Source organism: Tympanuchus pallidicinctus, unplaced genomic scaffold (genome assembly GCF_026119805.1).
Source record: "Tympanuchus pallidicinctus isolate F22 unplaced genomic scaffold, pur_lepc_1.0 scaffold22, whole genome shotgun sequence".
Taxonomy (NCBI): Eukaryota; Metazoa; Chordata; class Aves; order Galliformes; family Phasianidae; genus Tympanuchus; species Tympanuchus pallidicinctus.
In genome coordinates, this window is record NW_026294739.1 from 32,816,078 (window position 1) to 32,831,151 (window position 15,074).

General features: G+C 51.9%; 1 protein-coding gene and 1 long non-coding RNA gene across 2 annotated transcripts in view; both read left to right on the forward strand.

The window, feature by feature from the left end:
* Positions 1-9,389: 9,389 nt before the first annotated feature.
* On the forward strand, positions 9,390-11,615 carry CEBPA (CCAAT enhancer binding protein alpha). The gene has a single exon (XM_052685839.1). It carries the CDS (start codon positions 9,511-9,513, stop codon positions 10,477-10,479), a length of 969 nt encoding a protein of 322 aa, XP_052541799.1. The 5' UTR covers positions 9,390-9,510; the 3' UTR covers positions 10,480-11,615.
* A 471-nt stretch (positions 11,616-12,086) lies between these two features.
* The window catches only part of LOC128082023 (uncharacterized), a 40,088-nt gene continuing 37,100 nt past the window's right edge, over positions 12,087-15,074 (forward strand). The window contains exon 1 of the long non-coding RNA XR_008207509.1: positions 12,087-12,536. This is a non-coding gene — a long non-coding RNA (uncharacterized LOC128082023). The remainder of the gene's footprint in view (positions 12,537-15,074) is intronic.

Sequence of the window (15,074 nt, forward strand, 5' to 3'; positions counted from 1 at the left end):
TGGGTAACATGTCCCAGAACAACAATGTCATTGGAGAAGGGCTCATCTGAGTTCTCTCCTCTTGACTGTAAGTAGATCAGATTTCCTTCTGATAGGCAGGAGAAGTTTTACATCCCTCCGTCACTGGCCTGTCCATCAAGGTCTGGTTTCTGTACCTCATCAGCCATGAAAACAAACTCAGCAAATCTTTATATAGGGAATAGTTCTTGACCTGATTTGTTTAAACATCATGTGGGGTTTTCCTACATGATTTTTTTGGTCAGAGGACTTATACAGTTAAGATACTAATGGAAATTATTGGGAATCTTGCATGAGGAAAGAATTCAGGATCAACAATATTGCAATGGTGTTGGTGATTCGTAGGGGAATATCCTATGTGTGAAAAAAGTAGCATGCAAAGAGGAGTAGATGGAAATACAAAACACTTCAAAATACATTGAACCATATCTTGCAGATGTCCAGTGGTGCACGTGCACTGGCAGTTGACACTTAAATGCCAATAGTCACTTGGCAGAGACTGAAGCTTAAACCCTAAAGGGTCCCTGGAGACTATTTCCAAACATGCCCAGTTAGTTGCTGAATAGATGCATCATAAGGAGGACTTTACCACAGTGTGTAGTCACAGAATCACAGAATTGTAGGGGCTAGAAAGGACCTCGAGAGGTCATCGAGTCCAATCCCCTGCAAAGCAGGCAGCACAGGTGGGCATCCAGGCAGGTCTTGAATATCTCCAGAAAAGGAGACTCCACAGCTCCTGTGGGCAGCCTGTCCCAGTGCTCTGTCACCCTGACCATGAAGAAAGTCACAGAAATCTTTACAGCTCAGCAGAGAATGTGATAACACTCATAATCATTTGCCCAGGCTTTTGAGGCCCTTCTTCAGAGTACAGGCATTACTTTGAAGTCACATACAGTTCCGATGGAAATGTGATTTGGCAGTTGGAGAAAAGGACTTTGTCTACCAGGAAATGAAATTGAAAAGTGCATTGTTTATGTGTACTTTTACCTTACATCATCTTTTTCCTCTTGCTACAAGCCCTTTGACATTGGGGGACTCTGCAGGTGGGACAGTACTAAGGATTGCAAAGCACATGCTCATGCTTTCCTTCCATTAAAAAAAAGTGAGGACAGGCTGAGAGCATATGAGTACTCCTAGGAGGGACACAAGCATGGGCAGTCAGTCCAAGAGAGCTCCAGGCAGAAGAGACTGTCCTGCTTTGAACAAGTGGGATGTTGTGATGTGCTGGTGCTGTAAATTACAGGAAAGTCTTGGGCACAAATTTCAATGCTTGGAGCACAACAGGCTTATAACAAAGTATTTAATTTGCCTAAAAATTGTCCTGATGGGGGGACATTTTTCAGTCAGAACTTTTTGACATCAACAGAGAATACTGCAGCACATTGTGAAGCAGTCTTTATGTCTCTGGATTTCATCATGTGAAGGGGCACCAGCTGTGGATATAAGTTGAATGGGGAGTTACAGGCAGCTCTGAGATGCTTCACATAATAGCAGCATTGGAGCTGAGCTGGGGGAAAGCTAAAAAGTATGCAAGTTTTATTTAGTATTTGAGTGCTTTTAAAAAGATTTCTAGGTGGATTTTCAGTAGGCTTAAAATTTGATGTGTGCTGCATATTCTGCTGCTCCATCAGCAGATGGATTTCCTGGCCTTGACCAAAATATGTAGACCCAAGGATTTACAAGTGTTTCAGTCCTACAAGGGAGACTGAATAGCTCCAAGCTCATTGAGAAAAAGAGGCCAAGGGGCACTGGGGCAAAGTCTGGTTTCCTGAAGGCTGAGTTTTCAGTTGATTTGTCAGGAGATTGGAGCTCCACCTCAAGCATTTCCCACCATTTGCAGAGTTAGCTTTTCTCACAAAATAGGCACCTATATTTGTCTTTCATGAAATGCAGGCACTGTGGAATCAGCTGCTGAGCCTGCAGCTCTGTGCAAGGGGCAGTTCTGGTGAGGACACCTATGGCATTCTCTACTTAAATAAATGCAATCAAGCACCTCAAACTTTTATCAGTGACATGCTGAGCTGGGTGTCCAACATTTATTTCAGTTTATTCAGTATTCCGTGTAGTGAGGAGTCTGGAGACACTGCTGAAGATGCACACGATCTCTTGATGACTAAGTTGAACATGTGTGATTCATAAGGCTGACAGGGCTCTGCAGACATTGCGAGTGGGCAGAAACAGTTCTGTACAGTGAAATCCAGTACTGTAGCACCTGACACACTTGGACATGTTGCATGAATTCTTTTTAGAACAACACAGTTCATATGGTGAATGTTTACCTGCTTTTAGAGAATATAGGACTTTTCTAAAATTGTATTCTAAGGAATGTACAATTTATTCCAATAGTTATATATATAGTTTGCAACAAATTAGCATCTAGCTTAATTGCTTAGGCCTGAAAGAAGAATTTAGAGTGAATAATTTGGATTCCAAACACTTTTGCCCATTTTCTATGTTTAATTACAGCAGTAAAAGGGAAAAATGTCATACATTTTTTGCAATACGGGGACCTGTTTGGAAAACTGTTTTCTTTTCACTTAAACACAAGTAGTTTGTAAGGTCTTTCTGTCTGGAATTAGGTACCTCTCAGCTGGCCTCTTGCTAAATTAATGCTTTTGATTATACTTAGCTCTACTATTAAGTGTATGAATCAGTTGCACATGTAAGACACGTGGCATTGCTGGTGCTCCTGGTTGAAAAGCAGTGCCTTTTCAGCATTGTTTTATGGGCATTTAGATATGAAAACTTCTCGCAAACAGCACCGTCACTATGTTTTTACTTTCTGAAATACTTTCACTAACAATAAAAGCCATTTCTATGCTTCCTTAAAATGAATGAAAAACATGATGGCTTCCATCATAAAGCCTCTATTCATATGAATTTTGTTAGTATTTATTTATTTAATAGCTATTTGAAGCACTCGGTATCTTGATGGATAATCATAAGGATTTGTTCGAAGCATTTTGAGGTAGCTAGCCTTGTTTTCCCTAAAATGCCCTTGCTGCCTCCTGAGTTCAGTTTCCAGACTTTTATGGAACTGTGACCCACTCAGGAGCAACCTACTGGTCTTGGGACTGACCTGGCTTGTGATTAACTCTTATTGCACTTAAGATAAAGACATGTTTTGCATAAAGCATAAGGTTCCCATTTGAACAGAAAATGTCAGTGTGAGGGTCTTGTGGAATTGGTGCAGTTGTAGTAGTGAGTAGTGTCTCATTTTTATTAAAGGGATTGCTGTGGTGAACGTGATTGTGTGTAACCTATCTTTCTGCAAAGGCTTGGAAGGCAGGGTAGATGTTATCTCAGCAGGTAGGAGTGCCAGCTCCTTTCACTGGATGCTTCAAGTGACCTTTGGAATCCCCGCAGGGAATGAAGGGCCATATCTCACATTGCCTTGCTGGCTGTCCCACCAGCATGCTGCATGGACAGTACTGAGGTGAAATCACATGCCACACATGGGAAATTAAGCACCATATTTCAGCCTGTAAGTGAAAGCTGCCTCTTCAGTCACATCTTTGTGACTGAAGTCAACGAGTGCAACGAGTCAAAGAAGTTCTGATCCAGAAGTATCTCTATTACTAGTTTGGAACTGATAACAGAACTGCAGTGATTGTCAAGCTGAGATTGCCTCTGCTTGCTTCCTTCCTCCATGGCTGTTGTTTCCTGTGTGCTTAGTGTTCCTTTGATCATGGTTAGGACTCATTTGTGATGTCACCACGTCACTCTTGGAACTTTGTGAAGCTTCCTTGTGGGTCCCTCCCCTCTCAGTGCCTTTGACATTTTTCATTTAGTGGGGCAGCTCCTGCTTAGATTACTCATGCTTAGATTACTCATTAATCCCTGGGCTGCAGCAATATAATTGGAGAAGGCTGAGTGTAGCTCAACAGGGAGGTCAGACTTTCAGACAGCATCCACACTGAGCAGTAAAGCTGCTTTCTGCTGGTATGGTCTCAAAGCTTTTTTAAACATCACATTTTAAAATCTGAGTCAAATGTGGTTCCAATCCTTTCTACCACTGAAGTCAGAGCTTCACGATATTAATAGCAGAAGGTTGCACGCACCAAAGGTGTGTGTTATATCCAATTCTCGTGCTGCTCTCATCCATCTGAAATCTGCCACAGTCAGCAATGTGTCTGTCCATGGCAGGACAACATGGGTCTTTCATATCCATTCTACACTACAGAATTTAAGTTTGTGCCAGATCATTCCTCCAATTTAATTTATATTCCTGTAACAGTGTCACCTAGAAGGGAACAAAGTTGATTTAAAGAGCAAGAACACAGACAAGTCAGAGTGTGTCAGGGACTCCATTCTGTAACAATGTCTCTCATACTAAAGTACATAATTAAGAAATGGCACAACTGTTTTTGAGCCAAAGTTCTGTACATAGCTCGTGCGGGCACTTGACATCTAAGTTAAATGCCTGAAGTTGGTGCCCTGTGTACAGAGAGAGGAGGAAGCTGGGGTCTGTTTGTCTGGGTTTGTCAGGAGTTTAAATCTCCTTCTTTTATTATTATGTCCTGGACAGTGCAATATACTGACAGTTAAAATCTTCAGAGAGATTTGGAGAACTTTCTGCCCCTTAAAGCAGAGCTGAGATCTGAGTTTGGATGATGGCACTCATTGCCCTGTTACTGTTCTGCTGCAGCATGTGTCTGTTAGCTCAGGTCCATGCCAGTTCTGACTCAGGGCTATGAGGCTTCCATTCAGTGCACAGGAGCTAGGAAAGGTAGGAGCCATATTTCCTATATGCTCCATTAAGCATTCAATGGGAAAAATAAGAAAGAAAAGAATGACATTTTCTTGGCAATTTACTTCAACATAATAGTGTTAATTTTTTTTTTTAATTTTACTTTTTAAAGAAAAAAATAGCAGGAAAATATGTGAAAAAGAAAGCATTTCATGTGAGGGAAGTGGTGGTCAAATTTTTGCATGCTCACTGTTTGTGATGTTAGCACAGGACATGAGGGAGAAGATATGCTGAGCTTGACTACTCATTTCTTGTGTGGCCTTGGCAAATCGTTCCCTCTTCCAGCTCTGTAGCTGAGAAATAGAGCAACAGTGCTGCTCCACCTCCCAGTGAGATGTAACCATGGATGAATAAAGGATCCTGAGCTATCGATGATAGAAACCACTGAAGTTTGTAAGGTAGACAAAAGATTAGAAAGTTAAATTCAGGAGGGAAAGGAAGGAAGGATGTTGTTTAGTGTGAGGTAGAAGAGTAGAGAGAGAATGAGCGACTTGTGGGTAGGCCAAGTACTGAGTGATGTGGTAACTGATGTGTATCAGTAAGAGAACTGTAAATGTGATTTGGTGAATTCTTGAGATAAAGGTGGTGCTGTGGTAATGCAGAAGAGACCACTGCAGTGAGATGAGGTGCGGTGCTGTCACATCCTCCTTTTCTGTGTCTGTGGCATTTGAGCTGTATTCTGGAGGGGACAGAACTAAATCTGGTATCTGTAAAGCATTCAGAATATTCTTGGGCACCACAAATGTGGTCACTGAAATACAATCCTGATTGTAAAAGGGAAACTAACCATTTAATGGCTCACTAACTGGGTACAAAATATGAGCAGGTTTCACAGCCCGGCTGTACATGGTTACAGGTGACAGGTAGGAAAGGACAGGCTATGAGGCACAAGTGGATGGAAGCAGGCAGCAGGCAGGCTGATTGAGTGAAGAGATGCTCCCAGGCATCTAGCATGGTAATTGCAGCGATGCTGTTGGGAGAGGAGCTAGAAGTTAGCTGAGCACAAGGACAGCAAGGGTTGAGGACACTGTCACAGAGACTGTGAGGGTATGATATGGAAAGGGAAATGACATGGAAAGGGAACAGGAAGGTTAGCATGGATTTGACTTCATCCACCTTGCAGTTGCAAACGCTCTTCCTCCAAAGAAGAAGAGCTGTAGTAATTAAACCACCTGGCATTGAACCAAACTCTGCACATACAATGGTCATCAGTCCCCAGCTGCTGTTGCCAGGTGAAAGGAAGGCCCTGGCTGACTTGTTGTGCTGCATACTGCTCCACCAACCTGCAAGGCTTCAGCCTTCTCCTTTGAAAATTGTCATGAGTGGCAGCCTTTCCATGTGCAGGTCATGTTTTCCCTCTCTAGGGCAGAAAACAGAGGAGAAGGATGAAGTCTGTGTTTCATTGCACCTCGAGAAGTAAAGGCAGTAAATTGGCAGCTCCTCATCACATACAAAAGTGCTGCCCATCCCTGCCTGCTCCCCTGGTGCACCTGTGGCACAGCGCTGTCCCCAGCTGAGGACTGTGCCCCATTCCTGCCCTGCTGCCCCCAGTGCACACCCTGGCCCTGCTTTTTTTCCTCTGTCAGGAGCAGAGGAGGTGCTGGCACTGGTGCCAGGAGGAGGTTTGCATGCCGTCAGGACATTCTGGAGCTTTGTCAGTAGCAGTGACATGTTCTCAGTTAACAAAGTAGTAAAATAAACTTAAAGAGACCTTTTGGTTCTTTACTGGGCTGCCACATGCCAGGTTCTGTGTGCAGTTCCATGCTGATGGATCAGAGCAGAGCACTGTGCCTGCACCCTGCAGACGGTGCAGGGGCTGATGTCGGGAAACATTCAGAGCAGCCACTTTTGTGGTGCAATTAAAAACAGTCCCAAAATTCACTTCAAAATTCAGCAAGGATATTTAATTCCTCCATTGCTGTGATTTTCTCTTGTTTCCTTCCCTACCAACAGAAACCAGTGCGGCCAACTTTGTGTGATGGCTCTCAGCAGTGCTCAGGGTTTTGGAGTGCTTTCCCAGCCCTCCCTGGTGCGATCTGCTGTGCGATGGAAGAACAGCACCCTCAAGAGTTGACGGCCGTGCTGCTCCAGGGCTCCACAGCACTGGGCGGGCACCCTTCCTCCTTTTGTTAACAAACACACTGGCACATGTGGCCGAGGCAACGAGACATAAACGTTTCTTTTGCCATCACATGTGAAGTGTTTGGCATCGGTCGGTTTGGGTGTGGAAATCTGTGCCTGTCCGAGGGATGGCAGCTGCTAAGCATGGCATTTGCCTTAGGAGAAGAGGCATTCAAAAAAGAATTGCCCTACTTATTTAAGTCTGGGAAACTTGTTTTATACCATCTTAAAAGAATTTGAACAGAAATTAATATTTTTTGTGCAAAAAGAGATTATTTAAAAGTACTTCACTGAGATAAAAGGGGTCTGTGTAAAAAATACTGAGCAAACCAGTCCTTAAATTGCGGGGACTTGTTCGTTAATTACAGTAATTAGGAATGGAATCTGATCCTAAACTTTCTGATTTGCTTTGAATTTCTCTTAATGTGTGGTTAGACCTTAATTTTCAGAACGATTCTAAAATGTGAGACTACAGAGGCATCAGTATTGTTGCTCAGTGTCAAAGTGAGTTCTGTTCTCCCACTGCTGCTGCAGTTGGGACCTTTTGCTGTGCATGGCCGGTTCCTGCCTGCTGCCTTCAGAGCGTGATGTGGCTGCAGGAAGCTCAGCATTGCCAGCACTGGCTGCTGGGCTAGCTGGGTCCTATGGCATCAGCAAGCCTGGGTCGGCATCTGCCCCTCTCCTGCAAATGGGTTTGCTGGGACAGAGCCTGCAAGATCTGCACAGCCAGATGTGGCAGGGTTGCCCAGAGAGGATGTTGGGTCTTTGCCTTCTTCCATAGAGATATTCAAAACCCCGTGGACACCGAGCAGTGTGACCTGCTGTACGGAACCTGTGTAGAAGGGTTGGACTCCATGATCTCTTCAGGTCCCAGCCTCTGTGGTTCTGTGATTCTGTGATTTCTGCCCACGCCGAAGCATTTCTGACACAGGATAGGGGATTTTCCTCTCTATCATAACTTTGGAGTTCTTCTTCCATATGGGTGCTTTGCTTGATCAGGCAGCGCGTATTCTTTCTACCCAATGTTACGTGCTGAAACCAATGTATATCATAATTGCAGAAGACATCATATATAAAAAGCAGTTAGGATTTTTTTTTTCTGTTGACACTGAAAGATGAAAGGTACGCTCACAGAATCATAGAATCTGTGTGTTCTGCGTTCTTTATGAACATCTCCCACCAAACACGCTCTCCTGTAAGGACAGCTCAGTGCAGAAGGCTGTGCTGGCTGCTGGCCTCGTGCCTGCGTGGAGAGCAGAGGTTCACATGTGTGACCCTAAACGTGGCTTTTGGTTCGTGGTGGGTTTGTTCCTAAGGCTTTGCCAGTCACTATGAATTGCAAGGAATTCTGAGCAAGCAATTTGATATCATTAGCTTCTGGTTCATCCAGCCATCCAGGACTAAGAAATGCAGCAATTCTTTCTGTAGCCATAGATACATTGGGGTTTTCTCTGCCGATCTCCCTCTCGCCATTGTCTGCACCTGCTTCACCGGCCGCGGTGCGTCCTTCCATCCCCTGTGCTGCTTTCTGAGCAACCGGGGCAAGCGGATCTAGGCGCCGGCAGGTACGGCCGGGTGGGGAGGCGGCTGTTCCGTGCCCCTAATCCGTCCCGGGCAGGGAACGCGGGCTCCTCGGGCCGCGGCTCTCCCACCGGCTGCCCAGAGGGGACTCGGAGCTGAGCCCGGCGTTTCGCCTTCCTAGCGGCACGCTGCCGCACTCCCGAGGTTTATCTCGGGAGCCGGTCCGTGCTCGACACAGCCCAAGATTGCTGTGTTTGTATTTGGGGAAATCCGTCATTAAATTTACCTGCCCGATTCGCGTCCCGGGACGGGACGGAGGGACAGCCCCGCGCGTTCATCCCCTCCACCGCCAGCGTACGGTGGAAGCCGTGGATCAGCGGCAGCGCGGCACTGCCCCCGGCCCCGTCCCGCAGCGCGGAGCCCCGCAGCCCCGCCCCACCGGGCGCGCTCCCGGCCGGGTCCTAGCGCCGCTCGGGGCCGCGCTCCGCGGGTCCCCACGGGACTCAGCTGATGAACCTCGCGCGTCGAACCGGGCCAAGCTCCGGTAGCTCCGCTGGGACGGTGCCTAGGGCCACAGGGGCGGGCCCAGTCTCCCGTCCGGCCCAGCGTCCGCGAGTTCGCGCGCGATGGTAAACTTCGGGGCCATTCCCGGTGGCACGGGACCGGGCGCTCCGGGCTCCGAGCCCCCAGAGCTCAGCGGGCGGGCGGGCGGGCGGGCGGAGCGCAGGGCCCCGCGCGGGGCTCGGTGAGAGCAGAGCTCCCGGGGGAGGGCGGACGGCCGGGCCGGGGCGCTAAGACCCGGGGCGCGGTGGTCAGAGGTTCCCAGCAGGACACTAGAGGGCGATCCCCGGCCCTGCTGCGGGGGTGTATATATACGGCACGCAGGACCGAGGCAACCCACTAGGAACAGGGCAAGGCAGGCAGGCGGCGAGCGGGGCTCGGGCGGGCTGGGGCGGGGGACGGGCTCCGGGCGCGCCGAGCGGAGCCGCGCCGAGCCGGGGGAGCGCGGGGTGCTGCGGGCTTGGCAGAGCCGCCGCCGCCCCGTCCGAACCCTGGATTGCCGGAGCCCTTCACCATGCCCGGCAGGCTGTAGGTGCTTCATGGAGCAAGCCAACTTCTACGAGGTCGATTCCCGGCCCCCGATGAGCAGCGGCCAGCACCACCAGCTCCAGACTCCCCTGCCCGGCAGCGCCTACGGCTACAGAGAGGCTCCCTCGGCGGCGGCACCTGCTGCGGGCGGCGCGGAGCTCGGCGACATCTGCGAGAACGAGCACTCCATCGACATCAGCGCCTACATCGACCCCGCCGCCTTCAACGACGAGTTCCTGGCCGACCTCTTCCAGCACAGCAAGCAGCAGGAGAAGCACAAGGCCGTCCTGGCCGGGGATTTCGATTTCCACGGCATGCACGGGGCCGGCGCGGCCGCCTCGGCGCCGGGGCACCACCCGCAGCAGCAGCCGCTGTTCGGCTGCGCGGCCGGCTACATGGACGGCAAGCTCGACCCGCTCTACGAGCGCATCGCCGCGCCGGGGCTGCGGCCGCTGGTCATCAAGCAGGAGCCCCGCGAGGAGGAGGAGGTGAAGGCGGCGGCCCTGGCGGCCCTCTACCCGCACCCGCAGCAGCACCCATCCCACCTGCAGTACCAGATCGCCCACTGCGCGCAGACCACCGTGCACCTGCAGCCCGGGCACCCCACGCCGCCCCCCACACCCGTGCCCAGCCCGCACCACCCGCACCATCCGCACCCCCCGGGCGCGCTGCCCGCCGCCCCCGGCGCCCTCAAGATGATGCCCGCCGACCACCGCGGCAAATCCAAAAAGACAGTGGACAAGAACAGCAACGAGTACCGCGTGCGCCGGGAGCGCAACAACATCGCGGTGCGCAAGAGCCGGGACAAGGCCAAGCAGCGCAACGTGGAGACGCAGCAGAAGGTGCTGGAGCTCACCACCGATAACGAGCGACTGCGGAAGCGGGTGGAGCAGCTCAGCCGGGAGCTGGAGACTCTTCGGGGCATCTTCAGGCAGCTGCCCGAAAGCTCGCTGGTGAAGGCCATGGGCAGCTGTGCCTAGCCGGGCCCTTCCGCTGCTCCGTGCGCTCCGAGCGGTGCCGGAGCGGGCTCAGATTGCGGGGGGTGGGCTTTTTTTTTTTTTTTTCTTTTTTTTTTTCCCCAACAATAATGACCAATAACAGAAGCCAGGCAGCTGTAGTATTACCAGGTCGGTGCCTTAGGGTTGACACACGAATAAGCTGAAAAACGTGGTGGGTTTTGTAAGGAGAAAGGCAAAGGGAAGGAAGAGATAAAAAAAACCCACGTGTCTACACAGGGTAAATGACAATAATAATAGTAATAGTAATAAAGCACATAGAGTAGCCCAGATGTGCCTTAAAGCTGCCTGTAGGAGCTCTGTGCCCGCAGCCTGCCGAGGAAGGAGCGTGGGGACGTGCGGGCTGCGGGGCAGGCACGGGGACGGTGGCGGGTGCGGAGCGGCAGCGGCGCCGGACCGCCCCGGGCGGCAGAGGGACGGGACAGCCCGAGAAACGGACATCGGGACCGGCGGACAGCGCGGCCCGCGGACAGCCCGGCCTGGCAGCCGGACAGTAGGGCCGAGGGCAGCCCGGCGGAGCTCCCCGCGCCGGCGGAAAGAGCGGCGGCGACTTGTACTGTATGTCACGACATGGCGAAGCACAAGTGAATAAATACCTATCGATGCGGGTATTTACTACGAACTCTCAGCGTATTTTGCTTTCTCCCAGGACATTCAGCTCTTCTCCGTGTCTCTGTCTGCCCAAGCTGTGCCTCATGTAATGTGAAAGCCTTTCCGTGTATACTAGCTACACTATTTTTACTGCGTTACTTAGATCTTTGCCATCACACCACTTTCTTATCTGGTGACAGAGACTATGCCCTCGTGCTGCAACGTTATTTTATTATTTGTGTGGGTGGGTGGGTGAGTGCGAGCTGCGCTGCTGCGGGCGGCCAAGGCCCCGCTCCGGGCCCGGGGACAGAGCCGGGGGCAGCGGGAGGGCAGCGCGGGTGTGTGCGGGGCGCGTGTGCGGCGTGCGTGTGGGGTGGGAACGTGGACGTATATGCACACACATCGGTGTTTTGTTTTTGTTTTTTTTTTCTAATTTGGGAGGGGACAGCATATACAGTTTTGTCGGATAGTCCTGGTTACATTCATAATAAACAGCATATACTCTGCCATCACCGCCCGCTGAGTGTTCCACTGCTTGTCCCGGGGCCGGGCAGCTCCGAGCCCCTCTCGGCACCGCGGGCCGTTCGCCACGTTCTCGCGGCGCCTTCCGGAGGCGGCGGTCCGCCCCGTGCCGCGTGCAGGTGCGATCCCGCTCGTCGCTGCGGGGCCGGGGCAGAGGGAGCGCCCGGGTGGGACGCGAATGGCGTCGGGACACGCGGAGACGCCGCGCGGCCGCTCGCGGTGCCGGGCCCCGCCCCTCCCCAGGGGAGTTTCGCCCCGGCCGGGCAAGCAGACGCCGCTCTGGGGCTCGGCACGACACGATCCCCCCGTGGGGCCACGGCTACCGCGAGGCGCGGGGCCAGCCGCGACCGCCGGCCCGAGAGGGCGGCTCTGCCACGCCTCGGTGCGCCCGGGGTCGGATTCGGGGCCGCAGCGCGAGGGGAGGCGGCGCGAGCAGCGGCTGCGATAGGGCGCCAGGGCCCCGCCCGGCGGCGGCCATCGGAGGGAGTGCGGCCAGCTAGGGCCGCGGCAGGCACGGGGGAGCCCGGGGCGGAAGGCCGTTCCCGAAGCAGAGCGATACCGGAGCAACAACCAAAGGCGTGGAGCGCGGGGTCGCGGGCGCAGAGATCCCGCCGCTCCGGCGGTTCTCTGCTACCTCGGCTGCGAGGAGCGGAGCCTCACGTGGGCGGAGCGCGCGCCGTAGCGGGGCGGAGAAGCGCTCCGCGGGGAAGCACCGAGGCGCACGCGGCACGCCAGGCGCGAGGCGGGGGGGAGGCGGCCGGGAGCGCGGGCAGCGCCGAGCCCGCCGTGTTGCGGGGCGGCCGTCATCGAGCCGTGCGGGACGAGCCGCGCCGTCTCGGCGGTACCGAGCGCTCGGGCTCCTCTTGGCGGGACGCGCTGCGGGTACGCTCCGACTGCGCTGAGAGAAGGTAAGGCCCGGCCTACTCCGAGCATCGTGGCGGCGCGGAGCGCGGGAGGGAGTGCGGCAGGATGAAGGATTTTTACTTCTCGGTTAGATTCACGTTGCTGTGAGGGGAGAGCTGCGCTCTGCGGGTGCCGGGCAAAAACACGGACGTTTGGTCGCGTTCCTCCTCCCGCCCCGCAGAGCCGTGCCGCTGCCGGCCACGTGCTGCGCTGCGCGGTGCCGTGCGCGTGGCGGCTCCGTTACCCGCAGCAGAAGGCGCTGGAGATTCCCGCCTTAACACCGCGCCGGGGCGAGCGGTGCTGGCCCAGTAGGGCTGTCGGCCCGCGCCCTTCCCGGTGCACGTGTCTCAGTGTGGCTGTGCAGGCCTTCCTCGCCCGGCCCGCGCCACGACGCCAGAGGCTGGGCTGGGACACGAGGGCCGGGACGGAGGGCGGGCGGTGAGGTGGAGCGGGGCGGGGGGAGGGAGGGATAGAAAGAGCAGCTGTGTGCTCACACTGTGCGCGGGGGTGAGAGGTTGCTTGTGGCCGCAGCGAGGTCTGGGCCAGGGTGGGGGTGGAACGACAAGATTTTTCAGTGATTTGTTTTCTTCCACTGCAACAGGGGAATTACCCCAGTCGAACTTGCCTTCTCTACCTGCTTTGAGTGATTATAGGTCGGGAGGCAGTTTTTGGAGCACCCTGCAGTAATTTCCCTGCTGACAGGGGGGCAGCGGGAGTTGCTTTGCTGTTAGGTGGAAGCAGGTGCTTCTCCACGCTGTGTGCTTGCCAAGTGTGACCCAGTTCAGAGGTGAAAACGATGAAAATTTAATTGAGTAAAAGGTTGTGGGACAGACCCACTCTTGGTGTAATAGATTATGCCAAAATAATTTTCCTTACATTGGTGTCCCTGGTTCTGGGCTTCTCTTCCTTCCCCAGTAATGAAATCCTCATTTATACAGGTGAAGTCGTGTACAAATGCACACCATGCATGGAAGTATCTGTGTTTGTGTGCTTTGCTGCGCCCTATCTGAAATATGGCATTTTAAAGCCACCACAACGCTTAATAATAGTTATTCCACAGGAAACTTCAGAAGAATGCAAATGTCTGTCCAGATAATTCTTGTAGTCCCTGCATCATTTGAGGTAGTCCTTGGTACCTCAGATGTTGACTGGATCTGAGAAGTCAGTCCTTACCCCAAAGGTGTTACAGTTTTGGTGGAAAATCAGCACGTGTTCGTAGTTTACTGAGCATGTCCAGAGTGGCCTGCTTCTCTGTAGGGGGCCTGATATAAAAAGCAACTCTTTGGAATAGGGATTTTTGTAAGACTAGCTCCACAGTCTGTTTTTTTCCTTGAGCTGGATAAAGGCAGCTTGTCCACAGCACACCGCCTGCCCGTGCTTTGCTGGAGGCTTGGTGACCTCGCCCTCTGTACAGGAGCAATGGGCTGGTGTCCTCAGGAGCGTGTGGCTGGGAGTCTGTAATTGGAAGGGAATCCTCACAAAAGGAAATCTGATTCATTTACTCTAAATATTTAACTGCAATTTTCTTACTTTAACACCATCCTATTTTACTGCACTATTGCATCTTGCCTCCAAAATTAATAGTTAACCACTGAGAAAGACAGGTCTGGCAGAATGGAAATCAGGCATTATATTATCCCATGAGTCATGTGCATACAGAGAACCAAACAAGTGTCAGCCAATGGCTTTGAGCCCAAAATATGTCAAAGAGGAGATGTGTATCTTCATTTATATTAAGTAGATAGAAAGCGTGTTGCTGTTCCCATTAAGCTGGTTGGAGCCCTGCCACTGGCTGCGGTGGGAACAGGATGGGCCCATGCAGCAGGAGCTGGCTCTGGCTACCTGCACTCACCGTAGTTTCTGTGCAGTAAGGGCAGCTTCTATTCTAACAGTTGTTCTTAGTTAGCAAGGAGTTTGGAGACCTGCCCTGGTCTAGATGTGATTCCTTTCTTTGTCAGGTGAATTGATTTCTCCTTTGAAGTATGAGGATGCACCATAGTGAGCAGCAGCACGGCCTTTCAGAGTGCAGAGTGCGGAGAGTGGGGAGAGAGTGACTGATGGGAGGATCAGCACAGCTCATTTCCTCAGCAGGGTTTTTGTGATTTGTGACTATTTACATTTTTGAAAGCTGTATTTAGCAATTGACCCTGCTTTATGCATTCAGACCACTTTATTTGGCAGAATTTCAGTGGAATCAGGGGAAGTCTTTACTGAGTAAATGTCTCCAAGATGTGACTTGTCCCTCAGGAAGAGGGGATGATACGAATAGCAGAGATACACCCCAACCAGGGACTGGGACATCAGGGCTGCTGCTGAGCCGCTGCTGGTCAGTGGGTATCACATGCCTGAGCTTTCACGTACAGCCATACGCTCATCTGTTGTGTACATGTTTTGTTTTTGTTGTGTTGTCATTGTATGTTAGGTCTTAATTCTCCTTTGTGGGGCAGAATTCAGTTTCATGTGGGGATTGGAGGCCTGGAAACGTATACTCACTGACTTCAGAATAATCATTTTCACATTTTTATTGATGTGCCAGTTCAGTT